General features: G+C 50.8%; 1 protein-coding gene and 1 long non-coding RNA gene across 9 annotated transcripts in view; one reads left to right on the top strand and one right to left on the bottom strand.

The window, feature by feature from the left end:
* LOC124147724 overlaps positions 1–24,671 on the top strand; it is a 227,360-nt gene that overhangs the window by 41,005 nt on the left and 161,684 nt on the right. The window contains exon 1 of one of the 8 annotated variants that reach the window (XM_046518472.2): positions 12,357–13,113. The exons of the other annotated variants lie outside the window; for them this stretch is intronic. Coding sequence (XP_046374428.2) covers positions 13,062–13,113 — 52 coding nt within the window. The 5' untranslated portion in view covers positions 12,357–13,061. Of the gene's footprint in view, positions 1–12,356; positions 13,114–24,671 lie in introns of those variants that run through there. 8 annotated transcript variants of the gene reach the window in all.
* Positions 15,894–24,671, bottom strand: part of LOC124147726 — an 83,707-nt gene continuing 74,929 nt past the window's right edge. The window contains exons 3-4 of the long non-coding RNA XR_006862816.2: positions 17,432–17,457; positions 15,894–17,267 (exon numbers count right to left, since the gene is read on the bottom strand). This is a non-coding gene — a long non-coding RNA (uncharacterized LOC124147726). The remainder of the gene's footprint in view (positions 17,268–17,431; positions 17,458–24,671) is intronic.

Raw genomic sequence — 24,671 nt, 5'->3', positions numbered from 1 at the left:
GAGGCTGTGTCCTCTCCTCTATACTGTAGACTGACAGACCTGTGTTCTCTCCTCTATACTGTAGACTGACAGAGGCTGTGTCCTCTCCTCTATGCTGTAGACTGACAGAGGCTGTGTCCTCTCCTCTATACTGTAGACTGACAGACCTGTGTTCTCTCCTCTATACTGTAGACTGACAGAGGGCTGTGTCCTCTCCTCTATACTGTAGACTGACAGAGGCTGTGTCCTCTCCTCTATACTGTAGACTGACAGACCTGTGTCCTCACCTCTATATTGTGGACTGACAGAGGACTGTGTCCTCTCCTCTATACTGTAGACTGACAGGCTGTGTCCTCTCCTCTATGCTGTAGACTGACATACCTGTGTCCTCTCTTGTATACTGTAGACTGGCAGACCTGTGTCCTCTCCTCTATACTGTAGACTGACAGACCTGTGTTCTCTCCTCTATACTGTAGACTGACAGACCTGTGTCCTCTCCTCTATACTGTAGACTGGCAGACGTATGTCCTCTCCTCTATACTGTAGACTGACTGTGGGCTGTGTTCTCTCCTCTATACTGTAGACTGACAGAGGCTGTGTCCTCTCCTCTATACTGTAGACTGACAGACCTGTGTCCTCACCTCTATATTGTGGACTGACAGAGGACTGTGTCCTCTCCTCTATACTGTAGACTGACAGGCTGTGTCCTCTCCTCTATGCTGTAGACTTACAGAGGCTGTGTCCTCTCCTCTATGCTGTAGACTTACAGAGGCTGTGTCCTCTCTTGTATACTGTAGACTGGCAGAGGCTGTGTCCTCTCCTCTATACTGTAGACTGACAGACCTGTGTTCTCTCCTCTATACTGTAGACTGACAGACCTGTGTCCTCTCCTCTATACTGTAGACTTGCAGACGTATGTCCTCTCCTCTATACTGTAGACTGACAGTGGGCTGTGTTCTCTCCTCTATACTGTAGACTGACAGAGGCTGTGTCCTCTCCTCTATACTGTAGACTGACAGGGGGCTGTGTCCTCTCCTCTTTACCTCCCCTCTATACTGTAGACTGACAAAGGGCTATTAACATTATGAATGATGTTTGTGGTTGGGTTTCTATGCACAAATAATCACCAAATGCAGACTTGTTAGATCAGGAAGGTTCTGATTACCTGAAAACTGTGGGCATGAATGAACCCATCAGTTGAGCAAGCATGCTGATATCATTGAATGGGAGTTGGTATATATCATGTGAACTGTATACCTTCAACACCTCCTTCAGTCACTGCCTTCCAACACCTCTGGAGGTCAAACAAATATTGATGACAATCATGTGTTGACACAATTTGGAGTCCTGTTAGATTGTGATTACATTGTTGCTTTGTTACTGTGCAATTACATGTGTTTGGTAATTGTGATAACTATTTCCTTGAGTTGGGGAAACACTAATGCTGGACTTTTCAGTATGTGAATTATTTGCTGAGTATGGGAGACTTGACCTGAGCAAGGTTGAACATACAAGCAATTGAGTTTGAAAGACTTGGCGTTTAACACACATTGAAAGGAGGTTTGGAAATGCATTAAAGCTGCATTGAAAACAAGTGCCTCATACTATCTGATTTACAGCCTGGGGCTTGTGTTAACTGGATTGTCATACAGTAGTTGTGAAGACTGCTCTCACCAGTGGTGTGGGGGTTGCTGAAAGGGGTGGGTAGAGAGGGAGATGGGAGGCCATTGATGAGGTGGGGCGCACTGTTGGGTGGCCTACTACTGATGAATTGGGGCGCACTGTTGGGTGGCTTACTACTGATGAGTTGCTTACTACTGATGAGTTGGGGCGCACTGTTGGTTGGCTTCCCACTGATGAGGTGGGGTGCACTGTTGGGTGGCTTACTACTGATGAGTTGCTTACTACTGATGAGTTGGGGCCCACTGTTGGGTGGCTTCCCACTGATGAGGTGGGGCGCACTGTTGGGTGGCTTCCCACTGATGAGGTGGGGCGCACTGTTGGGTGGCTTACTACTGATGAGTTGCTTACTACTGATGAGGTGGGGCGCACTGTTGGGTGGCTTCCCACTGATCAGGTGGGGGTCACTGTTGGGTGGCTTACTACTGATGAGTTGCTTACTACTGATGAGTTGGGGCGCACTGTTGGGTGGCTTGCTACTGATGAGGTGGGGCGCACTGTTGGGTGGCTTCCTACTGATGAGGTGTGGCACACTGTTGGGTGGCTTACTACTGATGAGGTGTGGCACACTGTTTGGTGGCTTCCTACTGTTGAGGTGGGGCGCACTGTTGGGTAGCTTCCTACTGATGAGGTGGGGCGCACTGTTGGGTGGCTTCCTACTGATGAGGTGTGGCACACTGTTGGGTGGCTTCCCACTGATGAGGTGTGGCACACTGTTCGGTGACTTCCTACTGATGAGGTGTGGCACACTGTTGGGTTGCTTCCCACTGATGAGGTGTGGCACACTGTTGGGTGGCTTCCCACTGATGAGGTGTGGCACACTGTTGGGTGGCTTACTACTGATGAGGTGTGGCACACTGTTGGGTGGCTTCCTACTGATGAGGTGTGGCACACTGTTTGGTGGCTTCCTACTGATGAGGTGGGGCGCACTGTTGGGTGGCTTCCTACTGATGAGGTGTGGCGCACTGTTGGGTGGCTTCCTACTGATGAGGTGTGGCGCACTGTTGGGTAGCTTCCTACTGATGAGGTGTGGCACACTGTTGGGTGGCTTCCTACTGATGAGTTGAGGCACACTGTTGGGTGGCTTCCTACTGATGAGGTGTGGCACACTGTTTGGTGGCTTCCTACTGATGAGGTGGGGCGCACTGTTGGGTGGCTTCCTACTGATGAGGTGTGGCGCACTGTTGGGTGGCTTCCTACTGATGAGGTGTGGCGCACTGTTGGGTAGCTTCCTACTGATGAGGTGTGGCACACTGTTGGGGGGCTTCCTACTGATGAGTTGAGGCACACTGTTGGGTAGCTTCCTACTGATGAGGTGTGGCACACTGTTTGGTGGCTTCCCACTGATGAGGTGGGGCTCACTGTTTGGTGGCTTCCCACTGATGAGATGGGACGCACTGTTGGGTAGCTTCCCACTGATGAGGTGGGGCGCACTGTTGGGTGGCTTCCTACTGATGAGGTGTTGCACACTGTTGGGTAGCTTCCTACTGTTGAGGTGGGGCGCACTGTTGGGGGGCTTCCTACTGATGAGGTGGGGCGCACTGTTTGGTGGCTTCCTACTGATGAGGTGTGGCGCACTGTTGGGTGGCTTCCTACTGATGAGGTGGGGCACACTGTAGGGTGGCTTCCTACTGATGAGGTGTGGCACACTGTTTGGTGGCTTCCTACTGATGAGGTGTGGCACACTGTTGGGTGGCTTCCTACTGATGAGTTGAGGCACACTGTTGGGTAGCTTCCTACTGATGAGGTGTGGCACACTGTAGGGTGGCTTCCCACTGATGAGGTGGGGCTCACTGTTTGGTGGCTTCCCACTGATGAGGTGGGGCGCACTGTTGGGTAGCTTCCCACTGATGAGATGGGGCGCACTGTTGGGTGGCTTCCCACTGATGAGATGGGGCGCACTGTTGGGGGGCTTCCCACTGATGAGATGGGGCGCACTGTTGGGGGGCTTCCTACTGATGAGGTGGGGCGCACTGTTTGGTGGCTTCCTACTGATGAGGTGTGGCGCACTGTTGGGGGGCTTCCCACTGATGAGGTGGGGCACACTGTAGGGTGGCTTCCTACTGATGAGGTGTTGCACACTGTTTGGTGGCTTCCTACTGTTGAGGTGTGGCGCACTGTTGGGTAGCTTCCTACTGATGAGGTGGGGCGCACTGTTGGGTGGCTTGCTACTGATGAGGTGGGGCGCACTGTTGGGTGGCTTCCTACTGATGAGGTGTGGCACACTGTTGGGTGGCTTACTACTGATGAGGTGTGGCACACTGTTTGGTGGCTTCCTACTGTTGAGGTGGGGCGCACTGTTGGGTAGCTTCCTACTGATGAGGTGGGGCGCACTGTTGGGTGGCTTCCTACTGATGAGGTGTGGCACACTGTTGGGTGGCTTCCCACTGATGAGGTGTGGCACACTGTTCGGTGACTTCCTACTGATGAGGTGTGGCACACTGTTGGGTTGCTTCCCACTGATGAGGTGTGGCACACTGTTGGGTGGCTTCCCACTGATGAGGTGTGGCACACTGTTGGGTGGCTTACTACTGATGAGGTGTGGCACACTGTTGGGTGGCTTCCTACTGATGAGGTGTGGCACACTGTTTGGTGGCTTCCTACTGATGAGGTGGGGCGCACTGTTGGGTGGCTTCCTACTGATGAGGTGGGGCGCACTGTTGGGTGGCTTCCTACTGATGAGGTGTGGCGCACTGTTGGGTAGCTTCCTACTGATGAGGTGTGGCACACTGTTGGGTGGCTTCCTACTGATGAGTTGAGGCACACTGTTGGGTAGCTTCCTACTGATGAGGTGTGGCACACTGTTTGGTGGCTTCCCACTGATGAGGTGGGGCTCACTGTTTGGTGGCTTCCCACTGATGAGATGGGGCGCACTGTTTGGTAGCTTCCCACTGATGAGATGGGGCGCACTGTTGGGTGGCTTCCCACTGATGAGATGGGGCGCACTGTTGGGGGGCTTCCTACTGATGAGGTGGGGCGCACTGTTTGGTGGCTTCCTACTGATGAGGTGTGGCGCACTGTTGGGTGGCTTCCTACTGATGAGGTGGGGCACACTGTAGGGTGGCTTCCTACTGATGAGGTGTGGCACACTGTTTGGTGGCTTCCTACTGATGAGGTGTGGCACACTGTTGGGTGGCTTCCTACTGATGAGTTGAGGCACACTGTTGGGTGGCTTCCTACTGATGAGGTGTGGCACACTGTAGGGTGGCTTCCCACTGATGAGGTGGGGCTCACTGTTTGGTGGCTTCCCACTGATGAGGTGGGGCGCACTGTTGGGTAGCTTCCCACTGATGAGATGGGGCGCACTGTTGGGTGGCTTCCCACTGATGAGATGGGGCGCACTGTTGGGGGGCTTCCCACTGATGAGATGGGGCGCACTGTTGGGGGGCTTCCTACTGATGAGGTGGGGCGCACTGTTTGGTGGCTTCCTACTGATGAGGTGTGGCGCACTGTTGGGTGGCTTCCTACTGATGAGGTGGGGCACACTGTAGGGTGGCTTCCTACTGATGAGGTGTTGCACACTGTTTGGTGGCTTCCTACTGTTGAGGTGTGGCGCACTGTTGGGTAGCTTCCTACTGATGAGGTGGGGCGCACTGTTGGGTGGCTTCCTACTGATGAGGTGTGGCACACTGTTGGGTGGCTTACTACTGATGAGGTGTGGCACACTGTTGGGTGGCTTCCTACTGATGAGGTGTGGCACACTGTTGGGTGGCTTCCTACTGATGAGGTGGGGCACACTGTAGGGTGGCTTACTACTGATGAGGTGTGGCACACTGTTGGGTGGCTTCCTACTGATGAGGTGTGGCACACTGTTTGGTGGCTTCCTACTGATGAGGTGGGGCGCACTGTTGGGTGGCTTCCTACTGATGAGGTGGGGCTCACTGTTGGGTGGCTTCCTACTGATGAGGTGTGGCGCACTGTTGGGTAGCTTCCTACTGATGAGGTGTGGCACACTGTTGGGTGGCTTCCTACTGATGAGTTGAGGCACACTGTTGGGTAGCTTCCTACTGATGAGGTGTGGCACACTGTTCGGTGGCTTCCCACTGATGAGGTGGGGCTCACTGTTTGGTGGCTTCCCACTGATGAGATGGGGCGCACTGTTGGGTAGCTTCCCACTGATGAGATGGGGCGCACTGTTGGGGGGCTTCCTACTGATGAGGTGGGGCGCACTGTTTGGTGGCTTCCTACTGATGAGGTGTGGCGCACTGTTGGGTGGCTTCCTACTGATGAGGTGGGGCACACTGTAGGGTGGCTTCCTACTGATGAGGTGTGGCACACTGTTTGGTGGCTTCCTACTGATGAGGTGTGGCACACTGTTGGGTGGCTTCCTACTGATGAGTTGAGGCACACTGTTGGGTAGCTTCCTACTGATGAGGTGTGGCACACTGTAGGGTGGCTTCCCACTGATGAGGTGGGGCTCACTGTTTGGTGGCTTCCCACTGATGAGATGGGGCGCACTGTTGGGTAGCTTCCCACTGATGAGATTGGGCGCACTGTTGGGTGGCTTCCCACTGATGAGATGGGGCGCACTGTTGGGGGGCTTCCCACTGATGAGATGGGGCGCACTGTTGGGGGGCTTCCTACTGATGAGGTGGGGCGCACTGTTTGGTGGCTTCCTACTGATGAGGTGTGGCGCACTGTTGGGTGGCTTCCTACTGATGAGGTGGGGCACACTGTAGGGTGGCTTCCTACTGATGAGGTGTTGCACACTGTTTGGTGGCTTCCTACTGTTGAGGTGTGGCGCACTGTTGGGTAGCTTCCTACTGATGAGTGGGGCGCACTGTTGGGTGGCTTCCTACTGATGAGGTGTGGCACACTGTTGGGTGGCTTACTACTGATGAGGTGTGGCACACTGTTGGGTGGCTTACTACTGATGAGGTGTGGCACACTGTTGGGTGGCTTCCTACTGATGAGGTGTGGCACACTGTTTGGTGGCTTCCTACTGATGAGGTGGGGCGCACTGTTGGGTGGCTTCCTACTGATGAGATGGGGCGCACTGTTGGGGGGCTTCCTACTGATGAGGTGGGGCGCACTGTTTGGTGGCTTCCTACTGATGAGGTGTGGCGCACTGTTGGGTGGCTTCCTACTGATGAGGTGGGGCACACTGTAGGGTGGCTTCCTACTGATGAGGTGTTGCACACTGTTTGGTGGCTTCCTACTGTTGAGGTGTGGCGCACTGTTGGGTAGCTTCCTACTGATGAGGTGGGGCGCACTGTTGGGTGGCTTCCTACTGATGAGGTGTGGCACACTGTTGGGTGGCTTACTACTGATGAGGTGTGGCACACTGTTGGGTGGCTTACTACTGGTGAGGTGTGGCACACTGTTGGGTGGCTTCCTACTGATGAGGTGTGGCACACTGTTTGGTGGCTTCCTACTGATGAGGTGGGGCGCACTGTTGGGTGGCTTCCTACTGATGAGGTGTGGCTCACTGTTGGGTGGCTTCCTACTGATGAGGTGTGGCGCACTGTTGGGTAGCTTCCTACTGATGAGGTGTGGCACACTGTTGGGTGGCTTCCTACTGATGAGTTGAGGCACACTGTTGGGTAGCTTCCTACTGATGAGGTGTGGCACACTGTTCGGTGGCTTCCCACTGATGAGGTGGGGCTCACTGTTTGGTGGCTTCCCACTGATGAGATGGGGTGCACTGTTGGGTAGCTTCCCACTGATGAGATGGGGCGCACTGTTGGGTGGCTTCCCACTGATGAGATGGGGCGCACTGTTGGGGGGCTTCCTACTGATGAGGTGTGGCACACTGTTTGGTGGCTTCCTACTGATGAGGTGGGGCGCACTGTTGGGTGGCTTCCTACTGATGAGGTGGGGCACACTGTAGGGTGGCTTCCTACTGATGAGGTGTTGCACACTGTTTGGTGGCTTCCTACTGATGAGGTGTGGCACACTGTAGGGTGGCTTACTACTGATGAGGTGTGGCACACTGTTGGGTGGCTTCCTACTGATGAGGTGTGGCACACTGTTTGGTGGCTTCCTACTGATGAGGTGGGGCGCACTGTTGGGTGGCTTCCTACTGATGAGGTGTGGCTCACTGTTGGGTGGCTTCCTACTGATGAGGTGTGGCGCACTGTTGGGTAGCTTCCTACTGATGAGGTGTGGCACACTGTTGGGTGGCTTCCTACTGATGAGTTGAGGCACACTGTTGGGTAGCTTCCTACTGATGAGGTGTGGCACACTGTTCGGTGGCTTCCCACTGATGAGGTGGGGCTCACTGTTTGGTGGCTTCCCACTGATGAGATGGGGCGCACTGTTGGGTAGCTTCCCACTGATGAGATGGGGCGCACTGTTGGGGGGCTTCCTACTGATGAGGTGGGGCGCACTGTTTGGTGGCTTCCTACTGATGAGGTGTGGCGCACTGTTGGGTGGCTTCCTACTGATGAGGTGGGGCACACTGTAGGGTGGCTTCCTACTGATGAGGTGTGGCACACTGTTTGGTGGCTTCCTACTGATGAGGTGTGGCACACTGTTGGGTGGCTTCCTACTGATGAGTTGAGGCACACTGTTGGGTAGCTTCCTACTGATGAGGTGTGGCACACTGTAGGGTGGCTTCCCACTGATGAGGTGGGGCTCACTGTTTGGTGGCTTCCCACTGATGAGATGGGGCGCACTGTTGGGTAGCTTCCCACTGATGAGATTGGGCGCACTGTTGGGTGGCTTCCCACTGATGAGATGGGGCGCACTGTTGGGGGGCTTCCCACTGATGAGATGGGGCGCACTGTTGGGGGGCTTCCTACTGATGAGGTGGGGCGCACTGTTTGGTGGCTTCCTACTGATGAGGTGTGGCGCACTGTTGGGTGGCTTCCTACTGATGAGGTGGGGCACACTGTAGGGTGGCTTCCTACTGATGAGGTGTTGCACACTGTTTGGTGGCTTCCTACTGTTGAGGTGTGGCGCACTGTTGGGTAGCTTCCTACTGATGAGTGGGGCGCACTGTTGGGTGGCTTCCTACTGATGAGGTGTGGCACACTGTTGGGTGGCTTACTACTGATGAGGTGTGGCACACTGTTGGGTGGCTTACTACTGATGAGGTGTGGCACACTGTTGGGTGGCTTCCTACTGATGAGGTGTGGCACACTGTTTGGTGGCTTCCTACTGATGAGGTGGGGCGCACTGTTGGGTGGCTTCCTACTGATGAGATGGGGCGCACTGTTGGGGGGCTTCCTACTGATGAGGTGGGGCGCACTGTTTGGTGGCTTCCTACTGATGAGGTGTGGCGCACTGTTGGGTGGCTTCCTACTGATGAGGTGGGGCACACTGTAGGGTGGCTTCCTACTGATGAGGTGTTGCACACTGTTTGGTGGCTTCCTACTGTTGAGGTGTGGCGCACTGTTGGGTAGCTTCCTACTGATGAGGTGGGGCGCACTGTTGGGTGGCTTCCTACTGATGAGGTGTGGCACACTGTTGGGTGGCTTACTACTGATGAGGTGTGGCACACTGTTGGGTGGCTTACTACTGGTGAGGTGTGGCACACTGTTGGGTGGCTTCCTACTGATGAGGTGTGGCACACTGTTTGGTGGCTTCCTACTGATGAGGTGGGGCGCACTGTTGGGTGGCTTCCTACTGATGAGGTGTGGCTCACTGTTGGGTGGCTTCCTACTGATGAGGTGTGGCGCACTGTTGGGTAGCTTCCTACTGATGAGGTGTGGCACACTGTTGGGTGGCTTCCTACTGATGAGTTGAGGCACACTGTTGGGTAGCTTCCTACTGATGAGGTGTGGCACACTGTTCGGTGGCTTCCCACTGATGAGGTGGGGCTCACTGTTTGGTGGCTTCCCACTGATGAGATGGGGTGCACTGTTGGGTAGCTTCCCACTGATGAGATGGGGCGCACTGTTGGGTGGCTTCCCACTGATGAGATGGGGCGCACTGTTGGGGGGCTTCCTACTGATGAGGTGGGGCGCACTGTTTGGTGGCTTCCTACTGATGAGGTGTGGCGCACTGTTGGGTGGCTTCCTACTGATGAGGTGGGGCACACTGTAGGGTGGCTTCCTACTGATGAGGTGTGGCACACTGTTTGGTGGCTTCCTACTGATGAGGTGTGGCACACTGTTGGGTGGCTTCCTACTGATGAGTTGAGGCACACTGTTGGGTAGCTTCCTACTGATGAGGTGTGGCACACTGTAGGGTGGCTTCCCACTGATGAGGTGGGGCTCACTGTTTGGTGGCTTCCCACTGATGAGATGGGGCGCACTGTTGGGTAGCTTCCCACTGATGAGATTGGGCGCACTGTTGGGTGGCTTCCCACTGATGAGATGGGGCGCACTGTTGGGGGGCTTCCCACTGATGAGATGGGGCGCACTGTTGGGGGGCTTCCTACTGATGAGGTGGGGCGCACTGTTTGGTGGCTTCCTACTGATGAGGTGTGGCGCACTGTTGGGTGGCTTCCTACTGATGAGGTGGGGCACACTGTTGGGTGGCTTCCTACTGATGAGGTGTTGCACACTGTTTGGTGGCTTCCTACTGTTGAGGTGTGGCGCACTGTTGGGTAGCTTCCTACTGATGAGTGGGGCGCACTGTTGGGTGGCTTCCTACTGATGAGGTGTGGCACACTGTTGGGTGGCTTACTACTGATGAGGTGTGGCACACTGTTGGGTGGCTTACTACTGATGAGGTGTGGCACACTGTTGGGTGGCTTCCTACTGATGAGGTGTGGCACACTGTTTGGTGGCTTCCTACTGATGAGGTGGGGCGCACTGTTGGGTGGCTTCCTACTGATGAGGTGTGGCTCACTGTTGGGTGGCTTCCTACTGATGAGGTGTGGCGCACTGTTGGGTAGCTTCCTACTGATGAGGTGTGGCACACTGTTGGGTGGCTTCCTACTGATGAGTTGAGGCGCACTGTTTGGTGGCTTCCTACTGATGAGGTGGGGCACACTGTTGGGTAGCTTCCTACTGATGAGGTGGGGCACACTGTTGGGTGGCTTCCTACTGATGAGGTGTGGCACACTGTTGGGTAGCTTCCTACTGATGAGGTGGGGCACACTGTTTGGTAGCTTCCTACTGATGAGCTGTGGCACACTGTTGGGTAGCTTCCTACTGATGAGGTGCGGCGCACTGTTGGGTGGCTTCCTACTGATGAAGTGGGGCACACTGTTGGGTAGCTTCCTACTGATGAGGTGTGGCACACTGTTGGGTAGCTTCCTACTGATGAGGTGGGGCGCACTGTAGGGTGGCTTACTACTGATGAGTTGAGGCGCACTGTTGGGTGGCTGCCCACTGATGAGGTGTGGCGCACTGTTGGGTGGCATCCCACTGATGAGGTGTGGCACACTGTTGGGTAGCTTCCTACTGATGAGGTGGGGCGCACTGTTCGGTGGCTTCCTACTGATGAGGTGGGGCGCACTGTAGGGTAGCTTCCTACTGATGAGGTGGGGCGCACTGTTTGGTGGCTTCCTACTGATGAGGTGGGGCGCACTGTTGGGTGGCTTCCTACTGATGAGGTGGGGCACACTGTTGGGTAGCTTCCTACTGATGAGGTGGGGCGCACTGTTGGGTGGCTTCCTACTGATGAGGTGGGGCACACTGTTGGGTAGCTTCCTACTGATGAGGTGTGGCACACTGTTGGGTAGCTTCCTACTGATGAGGTGGGGCGCACTGTAGGGTGGCTTACTACTGATGAGTTGAGGCGCACTGTTGGGTGGCTGCCCACTGATGAGGTGTGGCGCACTGTTGGGTGGCATCCCACTGATGAGGTGTGGCACACTGTTGGGTAGCTTCCTACTGATGAGGTGGGGCGCACTGTTCGGTGGCTTCCTACTGATGAGGTGGGGCGCACTGTAGGGTAGCTTCCTACTGATGAGGTGGGGCGCACTGTTTGGTGGCTTCCTACTGATGAGGTGGGGCGCACTGTTGGGTAGCTTCCTACTGATGAGGTGTGGCGCACTGACTGGTAGCTTCCCACTGATGAGGTGTGGCACACTGTTAGGTAGCTTCCCATCGACATGAGGGGGGTGGCCACTGTTGGGTATTAGCATCCTAATGACTGGGTTGGAAAGTGGGGGGGGGGGGGGGGGGGACTGTAGGGTAGCTGGGAAGTGGTCAGTCTGGGGACACTGCTGGAGTACTGCCAGCTACACAGTACAGCTAGGTCATACATTATTTATATATTTAAAGTACATAACAAACCTGCCTGTCAAATCAGTTTCATTCAGTTTTGAAATTTGTGTTTGCCAAACTAGAAGATTTTTGTTTCCTTCAATATTCCTGTTTGCTCCAGTGCGAGGGTGGGGGAGCAGTTGCGTCACTCTACAAACACAACTTGCCATCAATGTGGTGGAAACCTAGGAGCTGCATCCGACTTGTGTGTGTCGTGGTAGCTGTGTCAGCATAGCCAGAGTGTCAACACATTTGTCCTTTGCTATGGAAGCCAGCACTGAAACACCCATCAGCTGGCCGGCCTCACATATCATGTTCATATAGCTGCAACTCTCTTCCAGCGTGGCCGGGACAGTTATGTGGAATACTGAGTGATATTATGAATTTCTCTCAGTACCAACATTGTCAGTGGAAAAAAAATTTGCCAGGACACTTACTGCCTTATGTCATGTTTCTGATGTGTGGGAAGCTGAGCGAAGGAGGGAGAGGTTCAGAGAGATTAACATATCATTCTTTTACCACATGGGTCAGTACTCGGAATACATCTTAAGACAATCCCACCCCTGCTAACGAGGTGTCCCTGACTGGAGGGGATTGACACCTCTGAAGGAGCAGTGCTACAAGACTGTGGAGTTTACTGTAAGAGAGTGTGTGATCTGTGTCACCCAGTGTCACCATCTTCACACCAAATCTCACTCACGTGCCAACAGGCAGGTGGAATATGCTCACAGTGATCTGATATACTCAGTTCTTGATTTCTCCTCCACAGGCGTAGTAATCCATTTGATGAATGCCATACCTGACCTGAGTACGTGATCTTGTGATGGCTGCAGCTCAACCTGTCACCCGTTGCACCCTTTGCTAACAGTAGCAGAGAGCAACTCACTCCATTCAGATCGCACTCAGTCATAACAAGCAAATATCATTGTAAAGTTCTGTACTCTCTGCCACTGATTACACTACAAATACCAGCTTTAATGTGTGCGGTGAGTGACAATCACACATGACAATATACTTCAACTAGGGGCCTCTATCATGACAGGAATTTGAGTGGATCGACATGTATGTAATAAGTGCTTCATGGTATGTGTGTTATATGGCTGGAGTGATGTATTTGTTCAGAGGAGGACACCATTCAATGTGAGTGAGGGAAAGCTGGACACATAAAATAGGTACTTTGGAGTCTCTAGTCAGACAGTGGCCTGTGTAGGGACACACAGACATGATGTGATAGTGGTGCCACAGACTGTACTTGCAGTACTGTGTACATGGGACTATAGACAGCCACCTCCCAGCATCATGGCTTCTCTCACCAGACAGAAGAGAGGTGCATTGGCCAGAAGGAAACCTGGTAAGTGTGGTAATGAGGCAGTATGAGTGGTGATGAGGCAGGATGAGTGGTGATGAGGCAGGATGAGTGGTGATGAAGCAGGATGACTGGTGATGAGTGGTGATGAGGCAGGATGAGGCAGGATGAGTGGTGATGAGGCAGTATGTGTGGTGATGAGGCAGTATGAGTGGTGATGAGGCAGTATGAGTGGTGATGAGGCAGGATGAGTGGTGATGAGGCAGGATGAGTGGTGATGAGGCAGTACTGACTGAGTATGGTTTTACGCCGCTTTTAGCAATATTCCAGCAATATCACGGCGGGGGACACCAGAAATGGGCTTCACACATTGTACCCATGTCGGGAATCGAACCCGGGTCTTCGGCGTGACGAGCGAACGCTTTAACCACTAGGCTACCCGACCGCCCCTGATGAGGCAGTATGAGTGGTGATGAGGCAGTATGAGTGGTGATGAGGCAGTATGAGTGGTGATGAGGCAGGATGAGTTGTGATGAGGGAGTATGAGTGGTGATGAGGCAGTATGAGTGGTGATGAGGCAGTATGAGTGGTGATGAGGCAGGATGAGTTGTGATGAGGCAGTATGAGTGGTGATGAGGCAGAATGAGTGGTGATGAGGCAGTATGAGTGATGATGAGGCAGGATGAGTGGTGATGAGGCAGGATGAGTGGTGATGAGGCAGGATGAGTTGTGATGAGGCAGTATGAGTGGTGATGAGGCAGTATGAGAGGTGATGAGGCAGTATGAGTGGTGATGAGGCAGGATGAGTGGTGATGAGGCAGTATGAGTGGTGATGAGGCAGTATGAGTGGTGATGAGGCAGTATGAGTGGTGATGAGGCAGGATGAGTTGTGATGAGGCAGTATGAGTGGTGATGAGGCAGTATGAGTGGTGATGAGGCAGAATGAGTGGTGATGAGGCAGTATGAGTGATGATGAGGCAGGATGAGTGGTGATGAGGCAGGATGAGTTGTGATGAGGCAGGATGAGTTGTGATGAGGCAGTATGAGTGGTGATGAGTGGTGATGAGGCAGTATGAGTGATGATGAGGCAGGATGAGTGGTGATGAGGTAGTATGAGTGATGATGAGGCAGGATGAGTGGTGATGAGGCAGGATGAGTTGTGATGAGGCAGTATGAGTGGTGATGAGTGGTGATGAGTGGTGATGAGGCAGTATGAGTGATGATGAGGCAGGATGAGTGGTGATGAGGCAGGATGAGTTGTGATGAGGCAGTATGAGTGGTGATGAGTGGTGATGAGGCAGTATGAGTGATGATGAGGCAGGATGAGTGGTGATGAGGCAGGATGAGTTGTGATGAGGCAGTATGAGTGGTGATGAGTGGTGATGAGGCAGTATGAGTGGTGATGAGGCAAGATGAGTGGTTATAAGAATCAATATCATTAAAAGTCTCACCAGGACTTTCTTCTTCATTTTTCTTCGCAAGTTTGGCCACTTTTACACAATGCAGCAGCCATGTTTAATCACGAAGAGCATCATGTTAGCTGATTCCAAATGTCAAAATTATACTTTCTCATTGGTACACGAGTTGCTTGAATCTTTCAATTCCTATAAATTTTCCCGAGGTGAGATTTTTTATTTAAGTGGTTTGCAGATTTCAGTGGTAACACTAAAATCTGAAAAGGACATTTTTGTATCTGTTGAATGCAATTGTTTATGTGTTCACCACAAGAAAGTTCTATATACAAATATTTCCAAGGCAACAGGTTATATATATAATAGGTTATGCAAGACAATTTAAATGAGCTTTGCTAGCATCGCACATATGACTACATATTCAGGTAAATTATTGAAGAACAAAAAAGATAATGGAAAATGTCTTTTATGTTTATTTTTCTCTCACCATCACAAAAACATCTCTAAAGCCAAAAAATAGGAAAGGTTTGGCCTAAATTTAAGTAGTCATCGTTTATGTTTTGGACTATAGTAATTCTTACGAATTACTGTATTTTGGCTGCAATCACACGAAACAAAACATTCAGATTTTCAATAGAAGTCCTCTTCACTGTCAACTACAGAATAATTATTTATACCCTCAATAGCATCCACCAGGGCACAGCACTCTAGTGTATGAAGGCGGGAAAAGCTTCACTTCTTTCCTGTGTAAGTTAGAGTCAACAATGTCCTATATTCTGCTCTCCTCCAACATTTTATTGTTGTCACACCATTCTAGTCCATTTTCGTGAACAATTATTAAGACTTCTACCATAAAAGTACCAGTCTTATTGGTAGTTCATGATACGTAAGTATTAAGTAAGTCTTGGTGTTTTTTTGTTTATCCTGCAACTCTTCAAAGATGGGATCATCTGCTACTTTGGCATCTCATAAGTGTGGCCGTCCATGATTATGAGCGACCCTCATACAGCCTGTTGAAAATGCAGGAGGTTACCTGTACAGAAAGCCTTTTTTGAAACTGACTGAGGCTCTCACCAAGGCCAGGAGGAAGACACGGAGAAGAGAAAGTTGACGATATAATGTCGCAAACTGACATGTCATCTACACCCACATTCCTATCAGTCTGTATGAGCCGTTGTTTGCTCAACAGAGGGCAAAGATTATGAAATCTTTTTCACGATGGAGATAGAATGGCTGAAAAGACTTGAATCTATTCAGGCTCAGAAGAATCCTCCAGCGAAGAAGCCACATGGGGGAATGTTCCTGTCAGAGCCTTGTCCGTCTTCTTCTGCCAGCGCTATGGCCACCAGACCCCTACCAGCTGTCCACCGTACCCCACACGATACCCATCTGTCATCGCACGGTCCTTCTAACCGTCTGGTTAAACCAGCAGGTAAGCAACCACATATGGACCGCTCGGGCTGCACTGATCATCAGTCTATGGCAGCCATTACAGCTCTACCACCATATGGTCCCTGCACGGACAGCACGGAACAAATGGATTGCACGGGCTATACTGATCATCAGTTTACCGTTGCTGAAACAGCTCGACCACTGTTAGGTTCCCACAAGGACCACATAATTTTTTTTATACATCAACATCTGACATCCAAGTATCACCCCATCTGGTGTTGGTCCATGCAAGAGTTGAGTACATCTGACATCCAAGTATCACCCCATCTGGTGTTGGTCCATGCAAGAGTTGAGTACATCTGACATCCAAGTATCACCCCATCTGGTGTTGGTCCATGCAAGAGTTGAGTACATCTGACATCCAAGTATCACCCTCTTTCTAGTGTTGGTCCATGCAAGAGTTGAGTACATCTGACATCCAAGTATCACCCTCTTTCTAGTGTTGGTCCATGCAAGAGTTGAGTACATCTGACATCCAAGTATCACCCTCTTTCTAGTGTTGGTCCATGCAAGAGTTGAGTACATCTGACATCCAAGTATCACCCTCTGTCTAGTGTTGGTCCATGCAAGAGTTGAGTACATCTGACATCCAAGTATCACCCTCTTTCTAGTGTTGGTCCATGCAAGAGTTGAGTACATCTGACATCCAAGTATCACCCTCTGTCTAGTGTTGGTCCATGCAAGAGTTGAGTACATCTGACATCCAAGTATCACCCTCTTTCTAGTGTTGGTCCATGCAAGAGTTGAGTACATCTGACATCCAAGTATCACCCTCTTTCTAGTGTTGGTCCATGCAAGAGTTGAGTACATCTGACATCCAAGTATCACCCTCTTTCTAGTGTTGGTCCATGCAAGAGTTGAGTACATCTGACATCCAAGTATCACCCTCTGTCTAGTGTTGGTCCATGCAAGAGTTGAGTACATCTGACATCCAAGTATCACCCCATCTGGTGTTGGTCCATGCAAGAGTTGAGTACATCTGACATCCAAGTATCACCCCATCTGGTGTTGGTCCATGCAAAAGTTGAGTACATCTGACATCCAAGTATCACCCCATCTAGTGTTGGTCCATGCAAGAGTTGAGTACATCTGACATCCAAGTATCACCCCATCTGGTGTTGGTCCATGCAAGAGTTGAGTACATCTGACATCCAAGTATCACCCCCTGTCTAGTGTTGGTCCATGCAAGAGTTGAGTACATCTGACATCCAAGTATCACCCCATCTGGTGTTGGTCCATGCAAGAGTTGAGTACATCTGACGTCCAAGTATCACCCGCTGTCTAGTGTTGGTCCATGCAAGAGTTGAGTACATCTGACATCCAAGAATGACCACCCTGTAGACCCCCATAGAAACACATATGTTAAAGTCCTTCGTGTTCACACAGTGAATTGAGGTCATCATTACGTCATTAAGACTAATATTGATGTAACTTATCTTGAACAGTAGTGGTTAGGGTAATTAGATGTTTTTATATTTTTAGTTTTTAGTGGAACTTACCTCTGGTCCCAGCCAGCTCTAGGTGACTGAAAAAATGGTAAAAAAGGGATCTGATAGAAGTAATGAAGATAGTATTGATGGAGTGAGCACCGTGGAAGAAACATGTTGTTGTGTTATGGGCTTTGTCTGCACATGATGGTCATGTGATACACGCATCTTGTCTGTGTGATGGTCATGTGATATAGATATTCCAGATATATGATGGCAGTCTGTAAATAATTGATTGACATCACGAGCATTGATCCATACAATTGGGATACGACGACATGCATCAACCAAGTCAGCAAGCCTGACCACCCGATCCTGTTACGATATGACATCGATAGTAAAGGGTAAATATGACATGGATAGTAAAGTGTATGTAACATGGCTAGTAAAGGGTAGATATCACATGGATAGAAAAAGGGAAAAATAACATGGATAGTAAAGGGAAGATATGACATGGATAGTAAATAAGAAATAACATGGATAGTAAAGGGAAGATATGACATGGATAGAAAAGGGGAAATAACATGGATAGTAAAGGGTAGGTGTGACATGGATAGTAAAGGGAAGATATGACATGGATAGTAAAGGGGTAATAACATGGATAGTAAAGGGAAGATATGACATGGATAGCAAAGGGGAAATAACATGGATAGTAAAGGGAAGATATGACATGGATAGTAAAGGGGAAATAACATGGATATTAAAGGGAAGATATGACATTGATAGCAAAAGGGAAATAACATGGATAGTAAAGGGAAGATATGACATGGATAGTAAAAGGAAGATATGACATGGATAGTAAAGGGAAGATATGACATGGATTGTAAGAGGAGGATATCATATGCAAAGTAAAGGAAAGTAGTGAGAAGATATCACATACGTACATGGATGGTAAACAGAAGATATCACATGGATGGTAAACAGAAGATATCACATAGATGGTAAACAGAAGATATCACATGGATGATAAACAGAAGATATCAAATTGGTAGTAAAGGGAAGATATCACATGGATAGTAAACAGACAGAAGATATCAAATTGGTAGTAAAGGGAAGATATTACAAGGATAGTAAACAGACAGAAGATATCATGTGGTAGTTAGGAGAAACTATCACATGTAGAAAAGGGAAAATACACATTGGTAGAAGAGGGAAGTAGTGACATGGGTATGAAAACTTTGAGCAGTATGTCAATCAGATGACTAGACAACAAATTACACACCATTGATATAGATGTATTGATGTGAAGGATACATTATAGTGAACAACAATCAGATATGGAGGAGAAAGTATGCACTGACCAGTGAAATAGGTGACTTTATCAGGGGGTTTATGTGTAACGTATGGGTGAGTGGGGACAATAGCCCTGGCAGTGATAGCCTGCCGTACCCTGGATTACACACCCAGCTCCCTCTTGGCTGCCAAGCGGGGCTAAATTGCCTTAATCTTGTATACAGGTATGATGGAATATCAAAGCGCTATCTACGGCTGTCAATCTACAATGGCTTTGATGGCTTTCAGGTTGAGGCTTTCACCTGTGTCTCAGCGTCTTCTTAACATGGGGAGTAACATGGGGACCCAGCATCCCCTCACAGGAGGCTAAAACACAGTGTTCAGTGGGATTGATAACTTTGCAAAATACAGCCATCTGTCAGACCTTTACAGATACACCCCAGAAACTGCTACAAACCACCCCTGCACAATAGTATCATCTGTCATGTAGGTATTTGCAGCTTGCACTACACAACCTCTGTGTGACATTTTCATCACATACACAGTATTTCAGGCCTTAACCTGCTGCATGCCTGTGTAATTGGCATGATTTATCGGCCTCACATGCAGTACCAATTTCATGACTCTTGTCTAACAGCTCAATGTTGACTATACATGCTGCAGAACTGTTTACTCCCAACTCAGTCAAGCTGCATACCAAACCACAATGGCTCCATAATGGCTACATGAGCTCCACCACAGTTTCCACACCCTCCACACTGTCTCCACACCCCTAACACTGTCTCCACACCCCTAACACTGTCTCCACACCCTTCACACTGTCTCCACACCCTGATACTGTCTCCACACCCCTCACACTGTTTCCACACCCTCCACACTGTCTCCACACCCCTAACACTGTCTCCACACCCTCCACACTGTCTCCACACCCCTCACACTGTCTCTACACCCCTCACACTGTCTCCACACCCTTCACACTGTCTCCACACCCCTAACACTGTCTCCACACCCCTAACACTGTCTCCACACCCTCCACACTGTCTCCACACCCCTCACACTGTCTCTACACCCCTCACACTGTCTCCACACCCTTCACACTGTCTCCACACCCTCATATTGTCTCTACACCCTTCACACTGTCTCCACACCCACCACACTGTCTCCACACCCCTCACACAGTCTCCACCCCCCTCACACTGTCTCCACACCCCTCAACACTGTCTCCACACCCTTCACACTGTCTCCACACACCTCATACTGTCTCCACGCTCTTCACACTGTCTCCACACCCTTCACACTGTCTCCACACCCTCAAACTGTCTCCACACCCTTCACACTGTCTCCACACCCCTCACACTGTCTCTACACCCCTTACACTGTCTCCACACCCCTCACACTGTCTCTACACCCCTCACACTGTCTCCACACCCCTCACACTGTCTCCACACCCCTCACACTGTCTCCACACCCCTCACACTGTCTCCACACCCCTCACACTGTTTCCACACCCTTCACACTGTCTCCACACCCCTCACACTGTCTCTACACCCCTCACACTGTCTCTACACCCCTTACACTGTCTCCACACCCCTCACACTGTCTCTACACCCCTCACACTGTCTCCACACCCCTCACACTGTCTCCGCACCCCTCACACTGTCTCTACACCCCTTACACTGTCTCCACACCCCTCACACTGTCTCTACACCCCTCACACTGTCTCCACACCCCTCACACTGTCTCCACACCCCTCACACTGTCTCCACACCCCTCACACTGTCTCCACACCCCTCACACTGTCTCCACACCCTCCACACTGTCTCCACACCCCTTACACTGTCTCCACACCCTCCACACTGTCTCCACACCCCTCACACTGTCTCTACTAACCCTCACACTGTCTCTACACCCCTTACACTGTCTCCACACCCCTCACACTGTCTCTACACCCCTCACACTGTCTCCACACCCCTCACACTGTCTCCAAACCCCTCACACTGTCTCCACACCCCTCACACTGTCTCTACACCCCTCACACTGTCTCTACTAACCCTCACACTGTCTCTACACCCCTTACACTGTCTCCACACCCCTCACACTGTCTCTACACCCCTCACACTGTCTCCACACCCCTCACACTGTCTCCAAACCCCTCACACTGTCTCCACACCCCTCACACTGTCTCTACACCCCTCACACTGTCTCCACACCCCTCACACTGTCTCCACACCCTTCACACTGTCTCCACACCCACCACACTGTCTCCACACCCTCACACTATCTCCACTAACCCTCACACTGTCTACACACCCCTTACACTGGCTCCACTAACCCTCACACTGTCTCCACACCCTTCACACTGTCTCCACACTCCTCACACTGTCTCCACACCCTTCACACTGTCTCCACACCCTCACACTGTCTCTACACCCTTCACACTGTCTCCACACCCTCATACTGTCTCTACACCCCTCACACTGTCTCCACACCCTTCACACTGTCTCCACACCCTTCACACTGTCTCCACACCCTCACACTGTCTCTACACCCTTCACACTGTCTCCACACCCTCAAACTGTCTCTACGCCCCTAACACTGTCTCCACACCCTTCACACTGTCTCCACACCCTCATACTGTCTCCACACTCTTCACACTGTCTCCACACCCTTCACACTGTCTCCACACCCTTATACTGTCCCCACACCCTTCACACTGTCTCCACACCCCTCACACTGTCTCTACACCCTTCACACTGTCTCCACACCCTCATACTGTTTCCACACCCTCCACACTGTCTACACACCCCTTACACTGTCTACACACCCCTCAACACTGTCTCCACACCCCTCATTCTGTCTCCACACTCTTCACACTGTCTCCACACCCTGATACTGTCTTCACACCCTGATACTGTCTCCACACTCTCATACTGTCTCCACACTCTTCTCACTGTCTCCACAACCCTCACATCCCAAGCCAGCCAACACTGTGATGTATTAGTATGCGTGAGTGGCAACTGGTGTGCTGTTGCCCACATACCCCTTGTCAGCTGTTTGGTGTCTGTCGAGTGGGTGTTTGCAGGTGATTATACCTTGTGTTCAACTGAATGAGGACAACTAGAGGACACAACACGGGCCTGTCCAGTCTGTGTACACAGATTTGCATTCCTCTAGGGTCAGTATAGGCCACCTTCAAACATGCTACACTGTGATAGGACATGTGGAGCATGAGGCCTCCTACAGATGACCTCACACAGGCACAATATAGTCAACATTGTCACGTTTCATATCCATAATGAAATCATTTCCATAATGAAATCATTTCATTTCCAAATCCCAACTGTCATAATGAGCTTTTATTAAAAAAGACGATAAGGCCTATACAGATGCACTTCATTGCATGGTGCGAATCCTATCTGTTACAAGCTAGGTTATTGGATGACCTTTGTCATCACCTGATGTTCACCTCTCCTGCCTATGCCTATTATGTTGATGGAGATCACCACCATCTCTGCAACCTGACCCATAGGCCTCCACTCAGTTGACTTGTGATGTGTACCCCTGTCTTCTTCATCACACACGTGGCAGGGGGCAAATATACATGAAACTCTAGACCATGGCTTTTCTGTTCACATAATGAGATGTCTTCAAAGTCAGTAGTAGGTAATGTTGTTCAATTTAGTGGACAATATAGGGCCTACTCTCCTCTATGGGTGGAATTTACACAGGTAATCAGATCTGTCCACTGGGGAACGGTGGCACAGGTATATGGATGATGGGCAAGTAAATCCACATTCATGAAGCTCATATCACAGTACATGGTTTTACAAATAAGCAAATACTCACACAGACCCAAGTGGAGAGTGCCTGGATCTACTGACACACAAGGCAGTAGTCCTGCCAGGAACACCTTACAAGTGTCACATCCCATGGTGTCTCCCAGTATTACACTAAAGCTTTGGAGAACCAACTTTGGGGGTTAAACTGGATTTTCAGACTTAGAAAGTAATAGTAGCATAACGCAAAATATTGTATTAAGTTTCCATGGTGGTAGGCTAGAAATTCACATATTTAGAGATTGTTCTGATATGCTGTCACCATTTAGGGCTTAATTTCTGTTACGCAGAGGGGAATGTCCGAGTTATGAGGATATTACCCTCATAGAACACATCTCTACTTTTACACTTTGACAAAGCATTCTCTTGTGGAAAATATTTGAAAAATAAACCAGAACTCTTTGTAGCCTTATTTATACTGTGTTAGCTGATATTACAATGCATAGTACACAGCTCTTCAGAATTTTGTGGTGTCATTAACTAATATTTTATCAATCGTTTGCATGTTGTAAATACATGCAAACATGGATTGTAAGAAATATTGAGCCCTGAACAAGGATATAGATGTTTACCTGATTTGTTTCTCTTGAAGGGTTTATTTCATTGCTGTAAGTATGACCATTGTAAGAGATAACCTGTTGTAACACAACATTATATACAAATTTATTTAGCTTTTAAGGATTATGAAAATATTTTTATATCTTTATTAGTTCACACCATATCATCATGTGTCAAGATTGGATTTCACCCTTCCTGTTTCACCCAACCTTTTTAACCCAGATCCTATTGCAGCATGAAACCCACCTGATGCACTACATGAGATGTCTTCAAAAGATCTTGTAATTGTATTCTTTTTGAAAAAAGATATGTGAAAACAAGGTTATAAAATGATTTCATAAGTAGGATTTGGTGGACCAGTGGAAGGGATTGTTGTGCTTGTGTTGCCTGGTCCACATGAATCAAACACTGATTCTCACCCCCCCAAACTCAACTCACACCCAACCACACTCCACTCACCCAACCCCACTCCACTCACCACACCACACTCCACTCACCAAACCACACTCCACTCACCCAACCACGCTCCACTCACCCACCCACGCTCCACTCACCCACCCCCGCTCCACTCACCCACCCCCGCTCCACTCACCCACCCCCGCTCCACTCACAAAACCACACTCCACTCACCCAACCACGCTCCACTCACCCACCCACGCTCCACTCACCCAACCACACTCCACTCACCCAACCACGCTCCACTCACCCAACCACACTCCACTCACCCAACCACGCTCCACTCACCCAACCACGCTCCACTCACCCACCCATGCTCCACTCACCTAACCACACTCCACTCACCCACCCATGCTCCACTCACCCAACCACGCTCCACTCACCCAACCACGCTCCACTCACCCAACCACACTCCGCTCACCCAACCACACTCCACTCACCCAACCACACTCCACTCACCCAACCACACTCCTATCACCCACCCATGCTCCACTCACCCAACCACACTCCACTCACCCACCCATGCTCCACTCACCCAACCACACTCCATTCACCCACCCCCGCTCCACTCACCCAACCACACTCCACTCACCCACCCATGCTCCACTCACCCAACCACACTCCACTCACCCACCCATGCTCCACTCACCCAACCACACTCCACTCACCCACCCATGCTCCACTCACCCAACCACACTCCATTCACCCACCCCCGCTCCACTCACCCAACCACACTCCACTCACCCACCCATGCTCCACTCACCCACCCTTGCTCCACTCACCCAACCACACTCCACTCACCCACCCATGCTCCACTCACCCAACCACACTCCATTCACCCACCCCCGCTCCACTCACCCAACCACACTCCACTCACCCACCCATGCTCCACTCACCCAACGACACTCCACTCACCCAACCACACTCCACTCACCCACCCATGCTCCACTCACCCAACCACACTCCACTCACCCACCCACGCTCCACTCACCCAACCACGCTCCACTCACCCACCCATGCTCCACTCACCCAACCACACTCCACTCACCCACCCACACTCCACTCACCCAACCACACTCCACTCACCCAACCACACTCCACTTACCCACCCACGCTCCACTCACCCAACCACGCTCCACTCACCCACCCCCGCTCCACTCACCCAACCA

This window comes from Haliotis rufescens, unplaced genomic scaffold, assembly GCF_023055435.1.
Source record: "Haliotis rufescens isolate VD_foot unplaced genomic scaffold, xgHalRufe1.0.p SCAF_36, whole genome shotgun sequence".
Taxonomy (NCBI): Eukaryota; Metazoa; Mollusca; class Gastropoda; order Lepetellida; family Haliotidae; genus Haliotis; species Haliotis rufescens.
This window is presented reverse-complemented; position numbering and strand designations above follow the sequence as displayed.